At 34.4% G+C, this 25269-nt stretch overlaps 1 protein-coding gene across 1 annotated transcript; it reads right to left on the reverse strand.

Annotated features, from left to right (window-relative positions):
* Positions 1–20716: 20716 nt before the first annotated feature.
* LOC149562211 (serine/threonine-protein kinase STY13-like) lies at positions 20717–24342 on the reverse strand. Its single transcript, XM_089825753.1, has 2 exons — positions 23236–24342; positions 20717–21562 (listed from the first exon to the last, which is right to left on the reverse strand). Exons 1-2 carry the CDS (start codon positions 24105–24107, stop codon positions 21223–21225), a joined length of 1212 nt encoding a protein of 403 aa, XP_089681879.1. The 5' UTR covers positions 24108–24342; the 3' UTR covers positions 20717–21222.
* Between the last annotated feature and the right edge of the window lie 927 nt (positions 24343–25269).

A 25269-nucleotide genomic window follows, 5' to 3' on the forward strand; every position in this document is an offset into this window, starting at 1 on the left:
TCTTTCATTCTCTCACTCTATTTAATTTTCTTGATGTTAGTACTCTTCTTGAGTTCTAATATCATCTCTCTCCTAGTGTTTAGTATTGTCACTACCAAGTTGCGCATTCAAGACTTGCTATCTCATTTTTCATTTTGTTCTTCGAAATCAAATCTCTCTATCTATTGTTGTCTATTTGGCTTTTGTATTATTTGATGTAATGTGTTCCTAGATTGATCACACATTATTCAAAGAGGAGCAAATGTAATGACCTAAAAATGGTCATCTAGATTATGAGCCCCCTTCCCAACATTTTGGTTAAATTATTTAATCATTTGCCTAGGCTAGATTGCTAAAAAATAACTTATTTGATTTTAACCTATAGTTTAACTATAATAACCTAAGTTGATATTTGATTAAAAGAATATGCACCATTTTAATTAAATAAAAGACCCAATTCTTCTAACCCACTCAGTGTGCACATATAAATTATTTTTCCTATTTATAAATTAAAAGAAAAGGATTTTGTCTCACATGAAAAGTCAACTCATTTTCATTGTTTGACTTGATCTTACACATGGATCATACCAAAAGTAAACTCCCACCCTTGATTATCCATTTCTTGATCTTGATCTCAACTGTTCGTCTACCTTTAAAAGAAAGCTCTCTCCTTCTCTAAGGATCTCGTTTTGAGCTAATGTTATACTGCAAGTTTTTTGACAAGTTTCTTGGAGCATTTGTTGAGAATTTCTAGTCTTCTCATCTCATTCTTGCATCCTTCATCTTAGCACTAGATTCATTTAGGATATCTTGATTTCTTCATTAGCAATGGTTTAATTAGCAATGGTTGTAATATGCTCATCTTGCTTAATCTAGTTGCATTGTGCATTTCATTCTAGTTAGCTCATTTCTTGCATTGCATGTTTGAGAGTTCTTTTGGACACTTGCATTTTTTCTCTTGTCTCAAGAACCTCCCATTGCATAGCTTACTAACAAGGATTGTGTCTCTAAGGCTCAGTTGAGAGCTCTTCATATCCTCAAAAATACACCTTTGCACTCCATGGATAGGGAGCTCTAATCTAACATTTGAGTGTTCCAATCTATGGATACCTTGGATAGAAGGGTTTAGAAAAGTGCACAATTTGAGTGTACAACTGCCTTCTTTGATGTAGCTTTCTTTGGTGCAGTCTTGATCACTTTTCCCTTCTTCTTTGGAGGTTCTTCTTCCTCTTCTTCTTCATGCTTTTCCTCCTCTTCTTCCTCATCCTCTCATTTTCCCTTGGTTAGCATAAGAGGGTTTTTATTCTTGTCAAGATTCTTCTGAATATTTTCCATTCTTTTCTTTCCTCCCTTTAGTATTTGAGAAATTTCTATTTCTAGAGATATTCTAGTCTTTCCCTCTTCATGGGTGCCAAAGTAAGTGGCCTTAGAATCAACTAGCTCATTCAGTAGAGCCTCAATGATGTGCCTGGCATCATCAATTTTTATTTCATAGCTCAATGGTTTTATCCATGCAATCTTAGGTCTGACTGCTTGAATATGAGTTTTATCATAGTCAACTAGGAAGAAAATATCTTATTCATACTGCTCAACTAGTTGTTAAGGAATTCTATATATTTTTTGCATATTTTCCTTAAAATTATCAAAATATGCATTCATAATTCCATCAAATTTTTCCCCTAAATCATTGATGAATTAATTGATCTAATATATGGCAGGTCTATCCTTGCTCTAGACCACATTACCCTTAGAAGGAAAGAACTTTTGCACATAGAAAAATAAACATACCAGAAGAGATCCAAACTTATAGACACTCTTTTTTGAGGCCCAAATTCTCTCCATGTTTTTTCTTAATTGACTCAGTTGTAACTCGCCTAGGTTGTAAGATAGATTATTCTTCACAAATTTGTATGCTAGGTCGATCGCCTCACAAGGTACATTGTTAGGTCTACTCAAGCTATAGATCTTGTGGGCAATTACATGGATCCCAAACTTGATTTCCATGTTTGTAACATTGTTCAACTTCATTCCTCTACCATCCCATTCAACTAGGGTTTTCTTTGCAAGCTTGCCTTGAGATAAAGTTTTGGTGGTTCTTGGTCTATCCAGCATAGGATAACACATGACTCAATGAATCATTTTCTTTGTGATCTTCATTGGTTGCTCAAGCTAGAAAGACATATCATGAAACCTACTCAAAACATATCTGATCCACTTAATTTGGAGATTTCATGGCATATGCAATGCATGAGTCAACCCCTTAACTTCCAAATATCTATGTTCAGGTTTTTGCACTCCATGCTCACACAATGCACCAAATGCTTCATTTAAATTGAAAGAACCCAATTCTTGAATTATGAAATGGTTAAATGATCTAATATCATGAATTAATAGTACCTTTAGAGGGATGATCAAGTGAGCTCCCATGGGATCTTTCTGCTCACCAATTGTAGGATAAAGCTTGAGCTTTGATGCCCTGCAAACTGTATTCCTCACCAACATCTCAAAACCCTTCTTCACCTTCATGCTAGAGCTGGATGTCATTTCGCTCAGTGAATGAATAATTTTACTAAAAGATGACTTTTCTAACCTATACTACTACAAAGTCACTCAATAAACTGCTCTTAATTGCTTGGGGCTCAAAAATCACTCTGCTCAAACTAATCTTTGAATTTGTGGTGAAAGAATAAACCCTTGATTTTATTTTTTTATAAAAATAAAATAAACTTTTAGGGCCCAATAAATGCATTGTACTTGGTAGGTGAGATGACTTAGCAAGGTCTTTGAACTTGAGCTTAGCATGAACTGTACATTGTGAAGCTTAGTTATAGCTAAGATTCTTTAACTGGGTTAAACTTAGTTTCTTTCACTTGACCTTGTGCATCTTAACATGCATATTTGGACTATTATTTCTTGCTTATCTGGAACTGATATAGGATCTTCTTTGGATTCATAGTTCCCGCCATCTCCTTGTATGCTTAGTTGGATGTGGATGCTTCACCTAACTCATTGGTTTGGATGACAATAGCTTCATTGTCTTGCTTTGTATTTTCCTCTTATTTCCTTACCCATTTTTTATTTGTCTGAGTTTTGATTTCTTCAACCTTTGTTTTCCCTTTTTCTTCACCAGAAATTTTTTGTAGCTCGATTCATACAGTTTCTTGCTAGATGACCAACTTTTTTGTACGCATAACATCTCACATTAGTATGTCTTTTTATGAAGTGAGTTCTTACACAATTTTCTCCAGTGTAGTTGTATTCTCTACATGGCTAACATCTTCCCCATGTGTTGTAGTCCCAACCAATAGATTATTTTTTTCTAGTTCCATTTTGTTGATTATCATTATTTTTATAGGCGCTTAAAAGATTTGTGACCATGCTTGTGACATCGAAAATAGTTTCCTTTAAACTTTGATCTAGTTCTGCATTCATTTTCCTTGTGTCAAAACTTGTTTCAATTATAGCAGTAACCATGGAACTTGGGTTTCATAGTGTTACTCCAACACTTGTTTGATGTATGACCTACTTTTCTACAATTTTTACATGTAGTCCTTTTGTTCTTATGGGCTCCTTGTTGTGATGATTATCCTTGATCAGTATACCCTAAGCTAGTAGTTCCTTTGGATCTTTTCTAGAGTTTTCTCATTTAATTCATTCACACTTTCTTGTGATCTCAACATTCTTTAATTGAGTTCTCTTTCATCTCCTAGATCATTCTTGAGTCTGTCATTATCTATTCTTATATGGGTGATTTCATGATTTACATTGTCTAGTTGATTTCCCATGTCTGCCTAATGTTGTGAGAGCTATTGGATTTCATTGGTCTTTTCTCCTAATCTCAATGCAACTAATATTTTATCTTCATCTGTCATTTATTTTTCATTCACTACTTTATTCTTTTGTTCCATGACTTCACATAGCCTGACTAAGTGACTTTCCTGATCTCGTTTCAATTTCCTTATTTCTTCTTGTAGAATGATATTCATTCCTAGTAGATCTTCTATGGCTACATCTACTTCTTCTAAACTTATTTCTCTGTAGATGTCCTCTATTCTTTCTTCTATGTATAGATTGTCATTCATTTGCATAGCTAAGTCTTTTCTTTGTTTCAAAGAGTGAGTGAGTTGCTCCTTGAGTTTCTTGACTCGTTACATAACCATATGTAGATCTAATTTGTCATTCTTAATAGCTTTCTCTAACTTATACACTTCCATTTCCTTATCTTTACTCTCAAGTTGTTAAGCCTCTGATAGGAGAACCTTTCTTTGATACCAATTGTTGGAAATGTAACAATAGATAGACTAAGAAGGGGGTGAATCAAGAAACACTAGAAACTTTTCACTTAGATTGGTTTTTCCTTTCTTTATTATATTGTTTAATCTACTTGCATGCATGAAACATAAAGTAATAACACCATAACATTTGACACTATATTCGGTAACCTAGAAACCCTTCAAGGAGAAGGTAAAACTTAGGTGAGGATGACACCTGCAATGCTTCACTATTACAGTAATAAAATTGTCTTGTTGGGGCTTACAATTGATCACTTCTAGTGATCTACTATGTTAGGACTCTGAAGGATTGTTAAGAGATTTTATAAAGGACTTCTAGGTCCACCTTGTTAAAGGATTTACCTAATGCACATGTTAGGATGCAATCAATAGGATGATCCTTGTTTACAACTTGAATTATTGATATAGATCCTTTGAAGATTGTAATCACTTGACTGTGATAGATGTGTCTCTACTCTTCCCTTTATACTGCTTGGTAGCTTGCTAATTAATATTCTCTATCTTCTTCTTGTATTCCATATTCGCTTGCTCCACTTGCTTACATCTCTCTCATGTTAGACAAAACAATTTACCTTTCTTACATAGCCATTCAACAATATTTTCATTCCAAGTCAGCTACAAAAGAAAAGTTCCTTCTAACTAATCAAATTACATCTTTAGGTCACTTGATGTTGATTTCTGGGTCAAACTATGCACTTAGGAGTTATGTTGATGCTCAGATAAAATAGTGAACTTGGGTGATACTCTAGGACTCATGTAACATTGGATGCTCAAGTGATACTATGCACTCAAGTGACACTATGAACACTTGCTTGTACTAGATGCTTGGTTCATATTGAACACTCAGCAATCACTGCTTACTTGGTTTACACAACTAACTCAATTTACACCATGGTGCCTATTCCATATGGTGGTGCTTGGTTAATATTGGGAACTAGGATACTTAGTTTACTTAGGCTACACTGAAAAATGTTGACCGTAGGAAAGCTCGGTTGCAATATTAACCAACCTTCCCAAATGACTAAGTGTTTTGTCACTAATTGACAATATATCTTACCATAGGGTCACTAGGATGAGCCTTGTTCATGTTCATCTCCATATTGGTCTTCCAAGATTTTATATTTAGATATATTATTTATGTTGAGATGTATTGATGTGTATGTATTCATGTAAATATGATCTCCTAAAAGGAGTTATAAGTATATTGCATAATGATGTATATCGATGTGATTCAATTTTTAGAAAATGGAAAAAGGAAATGGGTATCTTGAAGATAAAGGAAAGGGAAAAGTTGACATATTATATATTTTTTGAGCATTTAACAGATGTTTTTTCAATAATGGTATTTGTTTAAATATCTCTTATGTTGATGGATAAAAGTTAAATGAACCTAGGTATATTTATGTTGTGATGTATCTAATTGAATGATAGAAAGGAAAGAAAATATTATCTAACTTAATGTTCGAGTGATGTATTATGAATGATAACTTGTGGAAAGTATACAAGTAATCAGTGAGTGGTTATGATATGTTGTTGGAGACATTAACCCGATTGTATTGATCATTAAATGGTCTATGTTTACTTAATGCATCTAAAGTGAATATAGAGCAATAAGACAATGCATACCTTAATGAATATTTATCTCCACCTTAATGTGTAAATAGAACTAATATTAAGCATAGACTAGTTAAGGTTATGAATTCAATTATTAGTTTTGAAGTAATGGCTTGAGTTGATAATTTAGATAATGATAGTTGATTAATTTACATTTAGCCAAGGTACGAACATTAAAATGATCATAGACTAATGAAGATCGCAGTTCAAGCTATATTTTTATATATGCAAATATTGTTAGATAACTAAGAGGGGACAGTTATAACCGATTATCCTACAGGCCTTCAAACACTTTTCACCAACTTAAACACTTTAAACTTTTAGATCAATAACTCGGTAAATAGATCTAACATCATAACTTAAACTAGTATAAACTTTGCATCAAACTGTCAACTTAATATACAAAGTATCATAGTAAACTTTTAGCTTATACTAAGTTACAGCAATCAACAATAAACATGCAACACAATAAGCATCCATACAATTTTGACAAAAATATTTAACGTGAAAACCCTGTAAAGGGAAAAACCACCTAGGAATTGGCAACCCAAAATTTTCACTCTTCTGAAGTGAGCTATGTTAGGAGCCAACTTTTATAAAAAGTTATGTAGACATTGATAATGTAACCTTGTTAGAGGATTTTCACCAAAGGTTATCTAGACCTTGTTCACTCCTTGACAATTTCTAAAGATTGACCTGCTCTAAAGGACTTACAATGCATTCAAAAGAATATCACCATATAGGCTTTCCAAAGATTGTTAGGTCCACTCAATTAAGATATTTTTGGTTTACCAGAGGCTTGGGAGTTTCGTTATGTGATGATGTTATGACTTATTTTAGTTGCGATCTTTTATACCCAACCATGGCGATGTGTCAAGTGTGCTCTATATTGATTTGTTCCTAATGTTTTCCATGTTTCTGTACTTAGATAGTTATACATGTTCTTGATTAGAATGTGTTACAGGTAGAAGACGGGCAGTTGGATTTGGAGCCGGTTTGCATTCTGTAGCAAAGGGATTTGACCCTCAAGGGTTGAACAATAGAGCAAGTAAGAGTCCAGTGGGACCCTATTGATGAGTCATCAGCTACATGGGAGGAGGCATTTGGTTTACAGGATTTATACACCTACTTATTTATAGGCTTTCAAGAGTAAGCCTAAGTCTAGGAGGGGTGGATGTAGTGCCTACCCCTAGTTTACTTTTAGTTATTATTGTCGAACTCTTTTAGGCCAGCTTTGTGATTATATTTGATGATTAGTGGTATTTGATTTTTAGATTGTTGGATATTGTTTCATACTTAGTTGATTATATGATGAGATTAATTTGGTACTAGTTATTTCATGTATGCATGATTATGCTTCAAAGATGATTGAATACAGTGATTCCAGTTATTTTATGATGATAGATAGATGGATTATTTGTATGCATTTTTCTATGGATACTTACCCCAGACTTGCATATGTATGGTGTACCTGTATGTTTTACTTTATGTATGATGTTTCTGATATGGTTGAAGGAAGGAGTCATAGTCACCTGCGAGTCAGGATCTACATGATGACCACTTCTCACCATTGCCTATTTAGTTTAGTATATATGTGTATGTACATGTGTGGATTTTATGCAGATTGCAGGTACTAGGTATCAATTTCTCTGAATTGCTAGGATAAGCGTACCCTATTGCAATATCTCAATGGTAAGAGAGGGGAGATTACTCTTAAGTCTGAATCCTATCTCTAAGCCAATTGTCCTAGAAAGTAGGACAAGTACATGAGTTGTTTACCCTTCTGAATTCGTCAAGTGACAAAAATTCGTGATTATAACCCTTGAGTGTGATCTAATTGTTTGTATTTTATTATGGGTTTTCATTTTTAGTCTTGTGGGTCTTTGGTATATTTTTCTGTTATAATTAAGTCAAATTAAAAGAATATTTAATGATTTAATTTAATAGGAATCTTAAAAGGTAAAATCAATATTTAATCATATTTAATTAATTAAATAAAAAATTATATTTAAAGATAAAGTTATAGTTATAATTTTGGAGCGTAATAATATTTTTTAATTTAATAATAATATATTTAGGAGATCATTTTTAAATAAATGCTAAATATTATTATTACTTAAGTTAATAAATAGTTTTATCAAAAATGTTTCAAAAATTAATTAAAGAGGGAGAAAATTATTTAATAAAGATATTTTAATTAAATGACAAAAAAGTTGTGCATAAATATTAAAATATAATTAAATAATAAAGCTAAAGGACTTTTCAGGTGATTGTACAATCAAAGCCCTAAATTGGGGAAAAACTCTTTATTAACAATTTAGAGTTCATTTCTTGAGGACCGAAGTTTTGGAGAAGCAATTTCAAAAAAGGAGGTTTTCATAAAGAAAGAGAAATACTTGGGTGCTCTGTGTGTTGTCGAATTAGCATCAAATTCAGGTAAAATCTTGTGGTTAATTGGTGCAGTTTTTCCATTCTTAAATTTATTGTCTTCTTTGTGCTTGGATAAATTCGTTCTCGAAATTTTAAATTTGGTTGATAGCATTGTGTTGTAATTTACTGGGTTTTGTTCTTGATTTTGTTTGTGAACGAATTAATTAAATTGAAACCGTTGCATATTTTCATTGTTCTTCATTTTGAAATTGTCTGAGTATGAGTTTTGAGAATTTAGAAACCCTTGTTCTATCAATTAAATCAAATATTTTAATTGTGTGAGGTTTGGGAAGAGAATTTGATTTTTTAATATGCAAAATCTGAATGGTTATTGAGGTTTTCCCTATTGGACATAATTTCACAATTTTTATAAAAAACAATATCAAAAAAAAATGATTCTGCAAATTTATAGCGAGGGGGGCAGCAGGGGGCGCATTTTGTTTTGTTTTTTATAAAACAAAAACCACCCACCCCTTTCTTTCTACCCCATGCAGCGGCGAGAAGTCTGTTAACAACCATTTTGGCTTTCACACAGCAAACTTTGCTTCCATGATAGCATGTACTACCTACGGTAGTACTCTACTGTCACATCACCAAAGTTGTCGCAGTAGCACTCAACCTACGGGCTTTAAAACATAAGAATGGTAAGTTTTTTTTAGTTTTTTTATAATTAAATTTTATTAAATTAATTCAATTTAATAACATTTTTATTAAATGTTAGATTTTAATAAATGTTTCAATTATTAAATGTTAGATTTTATTTAATAAATATGTATAGTTATTAAATGGTAAAATATAACAATATTATTATTATTTTCTTTTAATAGTTATTATTTTATTAATAGATTAATAATTACTTTTTTAATAATTTAATATAAGTTACTTTATTAATAAATTAGTATTTATTATCCTTAATAGTCTAATGATTATTGATTAAAATTTAATAATATTTAATTAAAATTGGAATAAATGAATTTGTGAAATTGTATATGTAAAGTAAATTCAGAAATTGTAAACTTTATCAAACCAAAAACTTACAACGAAATGAAAACATGAACCTTCCTGTAAACTAATCTGTGTGTTTTCAAAACCAAACAAAACTACAAAACTACATTGCATGTTGTATGTTTTCTTGTATGTCAGATTTGGGGTTGACTTAGAGTGTTGACCAATTTCAGGATGTCTACCAAAGGCCAGGAGTTATTGTTTTGATGATGTCTTGTGATGTCATGATTTTGTAAATATGTACTTGATTTTGAATCAATCCTATTAGGATGATTATATGGGTAAAATCTATGATTTTGATCACTGACGTATTTTCAGTAATTTCCAATTGCTACTTAAGGACTAAAGGGTATTTAAGGTCGTATGAGACTTTCTGCTTTTGTTGAGCCTAGGGTAGGTTATATGTATGTTATGTTGGGAAATGGCTTGCAATGGAGGTCGAGGCCCTAAAGAGGCTAAGGGGTAACTCATTGTAAGTTGTTTTAATAAGTGATAACACTACATTAAATTAGAGTAAAATGAATTAATAAGTTATTGTTTTTCCTCACCCATGCCTCTAGTACTAGTACAGGCTAGTATGGGAGTATGGAGGATGCTTGGTTGCGACCTTGCTTCGTTTGTATGCCTTGTCTGTATGAAAGGATATTGATGCTGCATAGAGACACTAGAGGGTCGAAGTATTAAAAGACTGCCTAGGTAACCTTGGAGTTGGCTCGTGCAATGACACTTTCTCACTTACATAGTAGATTTCCTACGTGTCTTTGTTTGCTTTTGGCTTTAAATGTCACTTGTGTCCTGGTACCTTGAGTTAGATTGCTGTCATGTTTTCCTTAACCTAGATATTACTTTTGACTTTTGGGTTTGTTATCCTGTTTGAGACTTGAGACTATCTCCTCAGCCCAATGGGAGTGGACCCTTTTTGGGTTACCACAAGATCGGGTGGTAGTGCTTTTTACTTCTACCATTGAGATCCGTCAATTCGATGTTGTGGCTAGAGTTCCCTGTTCTGCATTTTCTTTCATTATATTCTTGTGTACTATGATGGATGGTTATACCTATTGTATTGTATTTTATTTCATAGATCTTAAAGAGATGATGTAATCTATTTTATGATGTATATTCTTTCAGTCTATCATACCCTGTGACCTGTATAGTGGATGATTGTGCATTTCAATTATTGTCAAGTGGCATTAGTGATAATTGTATATTATTTGAATGCATTTGCACTTGTAGTTATTCTTTAACGCGGATGTGTTATATATTAGTTTTAGTATTAATTAAACTTAAATGTGATTCAACGTCATTGGACCCTTAAGAATTGCAATATGTTTTATGGTATGTGTTTATGTGTATCTTATTACTTCTATTATTGTATATCTGTTGTTAAATTATTATCTTTCAAAAAAAATGTTTGGCAAACTTGGTGAAACTTTAGGTTAATTTCTTTTGAGTTCCCTGGTGGGGCATTACAGTTACAGTGAAGTAATAGTGAAATGATTTATTAAGTTTTAGTACTACCTTGCTCGTTCAAATCTCTTCTTCGCCCAACCTTTTGTTTTTCTTAACCATTATGATCCCTTTCTGGCTGATTGACACGCATCTCACATCAACTTAGCACTTCCTTTGCTTGATCTTCACATTGTTTTTTTGCTCAGTTCTCCTTCTATCACTTTATTTGTCAACTTGATTAGCAACAATGAACATCTTGTTCACCCTTACATAGAATTTTTTTGTCATTCCTCTAGGATCTAAGTTTTACCACTTAATCACAATCGCCAGATCTTTTTCATGGTCAGATTCATTGAATCTAGATACTCAAGAACTTTATTTCCACCTAGAACTTTGTGCTCAAATTTCAATTGTTAAATCTCCTTTATCATATATTCTTTGAATTTCTCCAGTCATCGATCTCATAACTAACTTCATCCTTATCCTTAAAACTTCTTGAACAATCATAATTTTCATCAAATGTCAACCTCAAATTAAATCTTTTATAAACTTGTTCTTCCTATTCATGCTCAGCTAATATCTTGCTCAATCAACACTATAATTACTCAGTTAACACTACACATTCTTTACTTCTTCATCAAGTAATCGATGACAACTCTAGTAGCTAGGTTAACATTGTGGTTCTTCATTCACCGACCAAACTGTCTTGCTTATACATGATCTCAATACTATATCAAATCATGTAAAAAAGTCAAACAAACATTATAGTGTTAAAATCTAACTCATTCAAGTGCCTGTTGAATACCATACACTTAACCACACTTGCATCATCATGCTTTCTTCAAATCCTCTTAATCAATCAAATGTTATGGCACTCTATTGAATTAGCATAATCTCTTAACCAATAAAAGTTTGACATCAACAACAACATAACAACTAATATAAATCTTTCACATACACTAACAGCATTATTAGTTTGGGCTAGCAAATATGTTTGATGATGGTTCTTTAGGGGAACCTGTGAAAAGTTGGTTTGGCTAGTTACCTCACATTTGAACTCATAAATAAGTGTTTGCATATGTTTTGAAAATGATGCATATCTCATCAAAAAAGAAAGCCGCCACTTTTATTAGTTAGACGGTGTGTTCTCTCATGTTCTCTAACAGGGTGTTACATTGCACAAATTATGACTCAATCTTGTTCGTGAGTTCCTTCATATCACCGACGGTTGGAGAGAGCTAAAACAATTCTTTAGCATAAAAGAATGAAAAGAATTCTTCATTCTGACAACCTTTATCTCCATTTATTCTAGTCTTTTTTATCGTTAATTCATGTGTGAGCAAGTAGAAAAAATGATGTAGAATTATAGCTTTGAATTCTTGTCATTGATCTCCATCTACTCTATCCAATCATACGGTAATGAATAAGTCTAACATCTTTTGACCGATAGCATGTCACAGGGGTCCACACATTACCAATCAAAAGCTTCCAAGTCATGAGAAAATCCACAACAATTTTGAATGATGCACCCAACCTAACAAAGGTGGCTATCCTCCTTAGAAATTGCACTATTGACTAAATTTTAAAAAGACAAAAATACAATAAAAAAATTTAAAATTTTCAACATTTGATCTTTATGATCTATATATTTTATGATGAAAAACAACAAAAAAATTTTAAAAATTTCGCTGTGTTTTCATGAATCTAAAAAAGAATCATGTTTGACTTTTTTTTTATCTTTGGTATATTTTATCTTGAGATTAGCCAGAACCCCAACCTAACCTTCTCACCATTTAGAAAACGAGTAAGCATCTCATGATTCAACTCTCAAGAACGTATTAAATGATAAGAACTCACTATGCGCTCCGGTTCATATATTGAGAGTTATCTGCTAATTAACAATATTAGTTACTATATTATTATAGATCTATAGATATTGCTTTAGGTTTACCCACCTGATTATTGCAATCCACGAGTGTAAGAGGATTTGCTCATTTCTTGAGTCATCCTTGAGGTGATTAACCATAGGCAAAGGCTAACCGTTAAATTTTTTTCAAGAATTCAGTTGTAAAATGTGGGCATCGAAGGAGAATCCCAAATATGCATCAATATTGTATGCAAAACTCAAATTCCCAATTGGAAATCGAAGCCATGGGTTGAGAAAAAATTAAAAAGCCTCAAGGGGCTAAGGAGCCTCATGCATATAGAGAAGCAAATCAGGCAGCCGATTTTTAGGTCAATGAGGGTGTTATGATGATATGGAGACAAAAGAAAATTCACAATGAAACTGTAAGCTAATCATGAGGTAGAGGGCGTAATTCCTTGGATGGTGACTGATAGATGAGAAGCATCGTGTGCTGAAAAGGGGGATGGTCCGATTTGGATTTGGAAAGACTGTTCTCGATTGCATTCTCTGAGCAGGACGTTAAGATATGACAGTTAACAATGTTCTTTCTATAGCATGTCTACTAAGACCATAATGCTACAGGGCTTGCTTGCCGAGGAATTCTGAACAAGGACACATCAAATTGCTCGGTGTACCTGAATCGTGAAAATCTCCTGTAAGCCATATGCTTTAAGTATTGGTATTCTGAGATTTGCTTTGGCTGTGTAGTTGGACAATGGTGATTAGCATGACTGCCTTTTGATCGAAGTTGGAAATTTGAAGGAAAGTATTTTAGACAATTCGATGGCCAAATGTAGACAGCCTAAACATCATACAATAAGGTTTGGTTTGATTCCTAGACTAAAAGTTGATTTATTTTTTCAAGCTTACTTTCTTCACTAGCGTGTGATGTTTAAGGGTGCCAGCCAAATGTAGCCTTAACTTACGATTAATGGATGAGATTTTTTTCTTCAAGCTTAATTTCTTCACTAGTGTGTGATGTTTAAGGGTGCCAGCCAAATGTAGCCTTAACTTACGATTAATGGATGAGTGGTCATACAATTATAAAGGGACACTTTCGGATCTAACTCACAGTGCTATTGATGATGTCAGATCAAGAATCTTTGACATTTGACAACTTAAACAGGTGCTCCCTCTTCTACTTATGCATTATAGTGCCCATGGATGGCTGATGTTCTGTAGCATTGAGCACCACGATCCTGAGTAAGATGTGAAAACATGAGTGAAAACATGAGTTAGAAGGGACATGGCTATCCTCCAGACAAAATGTACCTTTGACATTTTTACAAATTTACGAAAACACTACAATTTTTTATGAAAATTTCAGTGTGAATTTATGTTGATTTCAATGGTAAATAGCAGAAAACATCACAAAATCTGGAAACAAATTGCTGCATTTCGCAAATTTGAAATTTTCGCTTTAAGATGCATTTTGTCGGGGATAGCCCGGGCAAGTTAAAAGACCCTTAGAGATTACCGATAGGAAGGAAGCTGTCGATGTTTTTAATAGCTGTCGTTGGGAAAGCTCTATCTCGTCCATACTGGACCAGCGTATTACAAAGTGTTAGAGAAAATGATTCAGATAATGAGAAGGAACTATTGGGGCCTGGTATTGTTGAACTGTATAATTTGGGAGGTGTGACAACAGTTGGAAGAGAATGCAGATGAGATGGAGATTTGCTCACCTCGAGGTCTTATTGTTGGGATCCTCGAGGCGGAGCACTGAATGCAAAAAGAAACTTTGTGACTCGACAGGCTTTGGTATTACGTAAAAGGCTCAGAAAGGAAATATCTGGTAACCTTTGGCCACTTCATTAGGATGAATAGAAACCTACTGTCCCCCATTCAAATTGAAAAGGTTTGTGAACTTGCCTCGGGTAATGATGTAGCTAATGCAACTACGGGGTTCCTTGATAGATTTCCCAAAAAGAGGTACGAAAATATCTTTGCGAGTGATTGAAAATTTATAGATAACTAAAATTACGTACGTTGATTATAACAGGACTTATTAAACTGTAGCACATCGCCTATATCCATTATTTATGTTGGAATCTGGCGTCGCCATTTACTCCTAAGATTACTATGGAAAAACAACGAAGCAACCTTGAACTCTTGTATTGTTAAAATGAAATTAACATGTTTTTATGCCCAAATGAGCGCGGCTGTTAAGAGGGAAGCAGAAAATTGTCAGTTATAAATGAAGGGTACTAACAGAGCAGAAAGCTGACTGCTGATTGAAACTGGAGATTAAGCATTTGTGAAATTTGAATTCTTGTCCGTGTTCGGCAAATACCTGCATATTGATTGCCAACAGTCCAGAGGGAAGTGTGAAGCCTGGGCACTTGAAGTTGATTTCTTGGATGCAATGACCGAGTTGTATATACAACTTTTGGGCACCACTAATTCCAGCAAGTTCTATTCTTAACTATCGCAGACATTCATGGCTTCAACAAAAAGTGAATCCTCTGAATTAAATTTCTCGTTACTTGGCCATATTCTAAGTAGTTTCCAATCTGCTTTCGGTGGGTATGCGACTTCAAAACTTGAGTGCACAAGAACAGGGGTGTTTTCTAAAAAACACTTAAACGTCACAGAAACTGAATATAATAAATCGTTCATAGTTTAAAAACTGAGACTCCAAAATCTGTAACAGCCCCAATTTTCGGTTCACAAAAAACTGAAGCATACGAAAATGCATATAAAATAAATTTTAAAACATGAAAAAGTATATTAAAAAGTAAAAATAATAAAATTAACTTAAGCCTAAAACAAATACAATGTACACCATAAGATCATATAATGGTCCATATCCATTGATGAGGTATTTCCACTGTATCAGCGGTATTTCCACTGCATCAGATTATACTATTAATATCAGGGTTACTACTTAACTTTTGAAGTCAAACTGATTGAGAGGAGCGTATGAATTATGATATTATAATCAGAATAATTTTTTAAGTCAAACTGATTGAGAAGAGCGTATGAATTATGATATTATAATCAGAATTCTGTATCAGATTATACTATTAATATCAGGGTTACTACTTAACTTTTGAAGTCAAACTGATTGAGAGGAGCGTATGAATTATGATATTATAATCAGAATAACTTTTTAAGTCAAACTGATTGAGAAGAGCGTATGAATTATGATATTATAATCAAAATTCAACTGTCTAATTTTTGAAGTCAAACTTATTGACCCAAATTTCATGACTAGCAATTTCCTTGATGAGAATGAACTGGTGACCTCCTGAAAAGTCATACATGTTTTTGGGAGGTCACCCATTCATCCTCATAAAAGACGGGTTCTGTGAACCATTACTTATGAAATAAGGATGAATCGATTTGATTTAAAAATTGTACAAATAAATCTTATTATTAATATCTAAATTGATATCCATGTTGAGAAAATCTAAAATCTATAAAACATTTTACAATCTTTTCTTAATGCTAAAGTTTCTCCTAAAGCTCCTCTAAACCATTGGTTGTGTCCCAAAACAAAAAGGTATCATCCTCTCCAGCACTTAATGCTTGCGCTTCTGCTTCCTCTTCCACTTCCAGTTTTTGCATCTTTCACTACTTTCAAAATACATTATATCCCTTGTATTTTAAGTGCAGACTGTCATATTCCCATCTTCCATGAGACACCCACACAGCTGTACATACTCGTGAGAACTCTCAAGGTTTTGGGCAAGTTACTCAGCGAGTACGCACCTGCAACTCACCAGCCAGATTCCAGATGTGATGCCAGCCAATGTCCTTTGACATGCTACTCCCTTGGGTATTCAGCGAGTTTAATGCATCAAGTACAGTCAAATAAGGAGACGGTGCAAACCAGCTGTAAGCACCCTGTCATGTCAGTTATATCAAATCCTTGGGATGAATTAAACAAACTTTAAAAATACCATACAAGATATAGCAAGTTCCAGTTGGTTAAATCAAACGCTTGGTATTTAGAGTCCAGAGTCCTGCCAAAGAAACTTCAAAAACACTATACAAGAAATGGCAGGTCCACCTGGTTAGAAACAAACCCCTGGCACAGTGGATCAAGCTAAACAAACTTGCAAAACGCCACACAAGACATGGCAAGGTACATACAAGATATGGAATGAGCTAAACAAACTTTAAAAATACTAAATATGGCAGGTGCCAGTTGATTATATCAAACAAACCCTTGGTATTAAGAGTCTGGCAAAAGAAACTTCAAAAACAGTAAACCAGAAATGGCCAGGTCCACCTGCTTATAATAAACCCATGGCACAAAGGATCGAGCTAAACAAACTTAAAAAACACTACACAAGACATGGCAAGGTCCAGCCTATTGGGCAAGTGAGCCATGTACTCAATAGGATTTAAATATATGAAATCAATAACACAACACATCAAATGCACAAGTAATACATACCAAGATATGTGGGGAACAATCGAAAGCATCCTATTATTTTGGTGAGATCCAGATATTAGCACTAAGGATCACGCTAAGCAAATTTCAAAAACAATATTAAAGATATGGCAAGGTCCAGTTTGGTGAAACAAGAGGTTAAGGGGCTTAAGGGCCTTTCTAATGAATGGTTCAGGAGGCACAACACTTGGTGAAGGTTTTTATACCCGGTACTTCACCTCTGTGAGCATCACCTAGATCCAATGACTGCTAAGTGTTCCATTTATTATCATGAGAGATGGATTATGTGTGAATCACTACTCTTGATACATGGGTCAAAAAGTTTGACTGAAACACTAAACAGTTAAATCCTAATAGCAATATCAGGAGAGGCTACAAATTTTGAAAAATGTGGAAAAGTACTCATCTTGTGGCCTTCACAATACAGATTTGGTCTCACTTGGCCATTACTTAAAAACAAGCTTTATGTTTTATTGCTTGTCCAACCTTCCTGTATCTAGTGCAACCAGAGATATATAATGTAAATAGAAAGTAATCATCTAGCGGCCTTCACAATGCAGATTTGGTCTCACTTGGCCATCACTTAAAAACAAGCTGCTTACCCAACCTTCCAGTATCTAGTACAACTAGAGATATATAAGGTAAATAGAAAGTACTCATCATGTGGCCTTCACAATGCAGATTTGGTCTCACTTGGCCATCACTTAAAAACAAGCTTTACATTTTACATACTTGTCCAACCTTCCTGTATCTAGTGCAACTAATGGCGAGCAGTTCTGACCCCAAAGGTCAATGCAAACAAAATAGCTTCTGTAAAAGCCAAACTTTGCCATGATTGTGGTGAGGTTGATGCCATTTTAAAATAGGCAACTGCCATCATCTTTCTATTTTTTCATATGGGATATCTGCCTTCATCTCACATATCAATGCTTCTCAGAGTGTACAAACTATTGCACAATTACAACTTTACTAGTCAAACAGCGCTTTGTCTTTAGCTGTGCATGGAGAAAGCAACTCAATCATAGAAGCATCGGTACACAGGTTTGTAATGTAGAAAGAAAATGTGTTGAAACAATCCTCAGAATGTCATCAAATGTTTTAGTGTGCCTAGTATGAAGCATCTCCAGTTCCCCTTACTGCATGGCAGAGGCCAGTATATGTACATGAATTACCAAATATAACAGTTCTCTGGGTAACAAACTGTTGTTTATATCGGCACTCATCGTTACATCGAGCCAAGCAGAAAATAACAAAAGGCTTGGTGAGCCAAAAGCCAAAGGAAAGCTGACAACTTTGCTGCCTCGTGAATTAACAAAATCCTGTCAAAATGTAGAAACGTGACAAGTAATTTCTGGAAAAAATCATCCATTAAAACATGTTCAGAACTTCAGATCTTGATAACTTGCAAAATTGCCAAAATACACTGAAAAGCGAATTTTTGAGAAAGCTGTAGGTTGGTGAGTTATATCATGAAGTTCACTAAAACCATGTGCCCAGCACATCAAAAAACAATAATGAAGTAACAAATAATATAAAATATCACAGCAAGGTCACTTTCCCTATGCTCTTGACAATTAATTTAGATATAAATTTTTAAAAGGTACCAGTACACATGCTATGGTGCCATTGAGATTGTTTGAATCTTAACCCAAGTTGTAATCGTGGTAGCTTTCCATGTAGAAATATATGGCCTAACTAATATTTAAGTTCCACTAAAGAAATATGAGGTTCCCTTCCATTTAAACTTGATTGCTGTTTTCCCTTACTAGACACAGTTTCTTAACATCAGAAGAATTTCACAAGAAAACTCAAGTTCCTTCAATTAAAACTTGATTTCTGTTTTGCTTCCATACAGTGTATCTGTTTTGTTCACATACCATATATGTTTTGTTACAGCATCTAACAAAGAAGATTCATCGGAGAGAAGTGTGGTTCATTCCATTAGTAATTTGGTTCTGATTTGTTGATGTATCTACTGAATATCTTTCTTACATATTCTAGCACTGAAGATTCATAGGGGAAAATTGAGGTCATTTTGAACCTATTTTTTGTTTTATTCATGTGTCTACTGCATATCCCTTACTACAAATACACTATAACATTGACAATTCAAAGGAAAAGAAAGAGATCCCCTTCTTTAAAGCTTTGATTTATGTGTTGCTTTTGTATCTACAGGATATCCCTTAACATATACACTGCCTTACGTTCACTCAGTTTGAAACAGGATATATTTGCTGAAAATAGTTAACAGGCAGTGTTGAAAGGATAAATGATCTGGCCTCATGATTCCATCATAATATCTCAAGAAAAGCTATAGCATTAGCAGATGAAATCTTTGATTTGACAAATAATTTCATCAGGGGTATCAAACAACATTGAATAAATCCTGAAACAATGTACACAAACATAGTATATATTTGCTTAAAATAACTGCAGACAATTTAGAAGCATGACTGGCATGGCCTCACAAGTTATTCTTTAATGTGAAGATAATAATATTTATAAGAAAACAAGGGTAATGAATGTGGTATACAAATATTTTAGCCCATGCATTAGCAGATTGAAATCTTTTGGTCAAACAAATTTCTGAAACAAAGGATCACCAATAAAAAGAAAAGAATTCAACTGGTGTTGTTGGACAAGTTCTTGTTATTTGATTCAATTAAATTCTTATATGCTTCAAAACTAATTTTCAAGATTTTAGGCCTATACTCATTGAAAAATGAAGCTGACCCTCTCTGCCAAAGAAAAAGAAAATTAGATTACAAAAGTAAGTCGAGCAATTCAAAAGTATGTCCAACTATGATAGAAAAATATGAGGGTTGGAGTGAAAATTGGGAACCAAAATATAAATGACTAAGCCTAAAAAGTAAGTCAAACGCCTACACTACTGTCACGTGTGCATTTTTATGCCTAAAGCTGTAAAAAGTGTTCGAAATTTTTTTTTTTGAATAATTACATTTAGGACGGCAGTTATCATTCTTGAAACAACAAACAAACATTTAAAAGAAATTAACTATAGCTAATGAGCTAGACTTCTGGTTTACTTAATGACGAACATATTTACACATTGCTAACACAGATAGCAAAGACTCAAACATACATAGCTTCCTAAGAAACATCTAACAGACTAAATACAATTGTTGGTTTACTTAAGATAGTCGCCATGATGCAATGCAGTATGATGCTTTGTAACATGTCTCCAATAGGCCAATACATCCAGCCAGCATGATCAGTTAGAATGTAAAAGCAAATCAAGAAACAAAAACAAGCTTGGAAAACCGTAAGCAGCGCAAATACCATAAATGCTTCCATTAAACTAAACCATAATTGTAGCCAAATGATACACAGTCAAACGTGACCTATAAATAACCCTGTCATAGTGCTTTTATAAGATATTGAAGAAATTAACAAGTCATATTCATTAAACCCTTTTCACAGCACTTAATAAGAACTTAATATATTACCATAGGCATACAGAAGTCCTGAGCACCCCTTGAGTTTTGACAACTAGATATCAGTGCTATGAAGAGGCAGACAAGAAAATTCATTAAAAATTTATAAAATAAATGAACTAGGATACCTTTTCTCACAGAAAGCAGTAATTCTAATGCATACATCAGGCTTGACGCATTTCAGTGATGAGAATTTCCTGATTGTAAAATGTCATGACAATCTAGATCTTGGGTGGCACGCCTGAGATATGCAGTATGCCAACCAATTTTTTGCCAATAAACATAAAATAAACAACTCAGCATGATTGTAAACATGTAACTCAAGCCAAGGGGTTGAGCTGTAGCCTTCTTAACACACCTCCCTCAAACCAAACAACCAATTTTTCTTGGAAATCTAATTAGAGGATATGCTCCTATATATTCTTCACACATCCAATAATCCTTGAGAGGGTCAATACTCAGATTTTAGATCACTGTAGATATTCATATGAACAAGCTTCTATCAAAACTAGCCAGTGAGAAACAGCAAGCCCAAAACACCTGTTTTTGATGCCTACAAGAAGGAATAGAATACATTACTTTTTGGGGGTTTCTTCTAGTGCTCATCAATTGAATTTTACAAAAGCATGTGTAGTTAATGTTACGAAATATTTGGTTCCAATATACAACGAACATGTAAAGGACTAATGCTTAGTCAGCTGTAAGAGGCAGTGTCATGCAACAACGGAATCTGGCTTTCCGAACTGTTGTCATCATCTCCCCCTGTGCTTCTTCCAGCATTCTTACCACTTCATTAAATGAAGGCCTCACATCGGGATTGGCATCCCAACAGCGAGTCATGATATCTGACAAAGCTTGAGGGCATTCAGGAGGGATAGTTGGCCTTACACCCCTATTAACCACTGCAAATGCTGCTTGGACTGCTGTCATGTTCTGGAAGGGAAGCATGCCTGTTATGAGCTCCCATAAAACAATTCCAAAGCTGTACACATCCACTTTGTAATTGTACGATCTATGTTGGATCATTTCCCTGCATCCAGTTACCAATCAAATCAATACAGATAGCATGTCACCAGTTCAGTGCAAAGTCCTCATGATCTTGTGCAAAATGAATCCCAATAACAGTGTTCAGAATCCTATTTACACATGCTTCCATGAAGATTTAGGAATCCTTGTCACAAAGGGATGATCAATCAATAAAAAGTCACTGCCAGTCTAAAGCAAATAACCAAGCAAGAGTAAAGTAAAAACAAATGGCGATAATGGAACACTAATACAGATCTCTAAATCAAAATGCAAAACATGCAGGTCATTGACAACAAAATAGCAATAGAAACATTGATCATTCTTTTGTTATTAGGATTAAGTGAGCTATTCCTAGTTCTAAGTTAACAGATTCAAAGTTCAGTACATGCAGTTCCAACATATCTCCCTAAGCATTAAAAATTTTGATTGCATGAATCTAATCAAGGTATGAGCACAATTTTACACTTAGCCCCTGTCAATAATAAGTATGAGCATAATTTGATACTTATGCTCGTGTCAATATTTTTTATGAAGTTTACACCATATAATAATAATAGCTCGGTTACCCATAAAAAAATAGCTCGCATAAATAACTCAATGATAAAATAAATTCTGATCCCTGTCTGTCATTAGATACGTAATAAGCATTAGTATCCTACAAAACAATAAGAAAGCACAAACTGGTTTCCTATCCCAATATTATCTTGTGTACAATGCAACAGTTTCTAGAGAGAAGCCCAGACATTAAAACTTAAATCACACTCCAAAGTGAAATAAATTGCATATCAAAGCCTGACAATTACGCATACTTAAGATTGCATGAAAAGATCCTATAGATAAGCTCTCATTGCAGTCATGATTTCCTAGCTAAATGGATACTTTGGTTCAATCTTAACTATTTAGTTTTAACCCATCTTCAATCATTAGATATGCTACAAAGGCACTCACAATTGCCATACTTCATATACTTATTCATTAGGTAAGTCTAGTTATAACCCTGACAGTGTGGCCTACTCCAAAATTACCCATTGATCACAAATAATGTCGTGCTATCCTGACAAGAATGCCATTCAACTAAGTATCAAAAGAATGTCACAAAAATATTGATCTGTCAAACCTCTAACCAGAAAAGTCAGATATGCATTATCGATGATAAAGGCTTTGAACGCATTAATTCTCAGGCTCCAAAAACTCATATGTGATGATTGGAACTTGGAGAATATTTCCTACTTTAAAACTTAAAATAAATACAAATTACATGGTTTAACAATGTCAATTTGATTATTGGAATTCAGTGAAACAAACAGAACGAATGCTCTTCTGGAACATAGTTTTAGCCATTAGAAATAAAATAAAATCAGTGGAAACTCAAATTCATATCCTTGATCTAAATTACAAAGTCATGTCAAAAACAGATTAAAAAATCATTTTGTCTGATTTGGCCATTTAAATCCTAGCAAAAACTGATAAGTATAGGCTGTTCAGGCATTTTAATCAATGAAAATACATGTGGATTTAGAAGATCTAAACACAAGGACGACACAAGCATTATTTGGATAAATAGTTTGATGGGACAGGTCGTTGAGGACAGGCATTTACTCTGGCGATGATTTGTAAGTAATAAGAAAAGAAATGTGCGAAACATGGATAAGAAAAGCAGGACACCATGAAGCTTACGGTGCCATCCAGCGATATGTTCCAGTTTCTGGAGTCATGCCCTCCGTTTGTACTTCGATTCTAGCCACTCCAAAATCTGCAATCTTAATAGACTTATCTGTAGCTATTAGAAGATTGTCAGACTTTAGATCCCTGTGAATAAAACCAAGACTCTGCAGATACTCCATGCCTCTTGCCACGTCCAACGCCTGCTTCAGAGCCAGCTTGAGAGGTACAGCTCGGCTCTGCCTCCTTGACAAAAACTGTCGTACAGAGCCCCCCTTGGCATATTCCGTCACGATACACCAAACCATGGGCTTTCTACACGCCCCTATGAATCTCACCACATTCTGATGCTTCAAGGTGGCAAGCATCTTGACTTCTTGGGTGAATTGCTGTTCCAAAACTTGGGCTTTCTCCATATTATTCTCCGGCCTCTCAAGAATCTTGACTGCAACATCCTCCCCATTGTAGGTGCCCCTGTAGAGCTTCCCAAATGCTCCCTGTGCAAAGGCAGGGCCCATATTGAGCTTTCTCAAATCAATAGTCCACTCATCATATTCCGCCAGGCCCTCCGTGGGATATCTATCATCCATGAGGGCTTGAGCTAGGGCATCTTCTCCCAGCGTGTGTGAGGAGGTCACGTTGGGATGGGCTACACTGTGCCCGTGATGGGTTCTCGTCCTTGTCCTCAAATCAGGGTGCATCAATATTGTTGTCCTGGAATTGTTTGAACCCACACTGCTATCTATAATAGACATGGACACGGAACCCCCTCCATTACTCGTCTGCAAACTCCCCACACTCTCCACGGACATATCCGATGCTTCTCCCAGCCTATGATAATCTGTAAACTCATATTCCATTGTTCGATATTGTGCTCCTTCTATCATTCTCAACAACTTAATCTGTCCCCAGTTAATCCCCTGCGATTTCCCACCTCGAAAACCTAGAGGCCCCAATAATCACATTTTATCACCATGGCAATCGAAAAAGCCACCGCTTTGTTCCACTGGGCATGGATAAGGCATTTCCAAAACAAAATCTAGCGATACAGAATCAAACCTTGCTCCAAAAAAGCGTGGATTGAAGGGTAAAAATGGCAGATCCAGAAACCCAAATGAAAGTGGTGTTCCGAAGTTGCAGCTTTCACATCAAAAAGACTTGCTCCACGGTTCTCCACGACCACGACACCCCCTCAGGAGGACCAATCCACCCATTCTGCTCCTGCATTCCATCTTCATTTCATTTACTGTTTCATTTCCTTTCCTCTCATTTCATTTCATTTCATTTTGGTTGAATGCCGTTGTAATCAACACTCCCATTCGTTGATATTTATTTTGCCCCAACGCAACAACGAAGAAGCAACATGCCCGATCCCCAAATCATTATATTATTAGTATTTATAATTTATAATTTATAATCTGTATTATCGCAAAACTCAGATATCAGGCCTAAGTCTTTATTAACCTTAATGAGTTGCACATTCAACTGTTGAAAATTATTTTGGTGCTATCTTTCAAAGCATATTCACTTTCCATGTGTGTCCAAACCCTCTCTAGGTCCCACTCACCCTTAACACCACAATTGCTCTATAGAAAAGTCGTCTTCTTGTTTTTTTATAGTTTTTTCCACTTCTTTTCTACTCACTCCTTTATTAGAATGGCCTCATTTTTCATTTGCAAATTAGTTTTTTTCAATTATTATAGTCCAACACCGTCCTACATTACTTTAGAGGGCTTAATATCTAATTATCAATCTCTAAACTATAGGAGTTTGAGAGGTTTGAGATTGAAGAAAGGAGACAAAGATGTAATGGAATAATTCAAATAGACTTGAATTTATTTAATAGTTGATTTATGTTAGAATTAGTAATTTTTCTTTGGTTGTATTTATTGATTAATTGAAATAAACTAAGGTATTCTTTATGTAATTTTTGTCCTCTAATACAATTGTGAGGACATGTCAATTATTTATCCTCTAGCACGTGTGAGGACATGTCATTTTTGTAATTCCTTTTATTAAGGGAAATAGTTTATTCCTCCTTACGAGGAT

Source organism: Cupressus sempervirens, chromosome 4 (genome assembly GCF_028749045.1).
Source record: "Cupressus sempervirens isolate cs-2001-9-10 chromosome 4, ASM2874904v1, whole genome shotgun sequence".
NCBI lineage: Eukaryota > Viridiplantae > Streptophyta > Pinopsida > Cupressales > Cupressaceae > Cupressus > Cupressus sempervirens.

Bases quoted from the DNA above. Each gene is read 5' to 3' on its own strand.
- LOC149562211 (XM_089825753.1), bottom strand. From the start codon at position 24,107: ATGATAGAAGGAGCACAATATCGAACAATGGAATATGAGTTTACAGAT. The intron at 21,563-23,235 runs GTAAGCTTCATG...AACTGGATGCAG, and splicing joins ACATATCGCTGGATGGCACC to GGAAATGATCCAACATAGAT.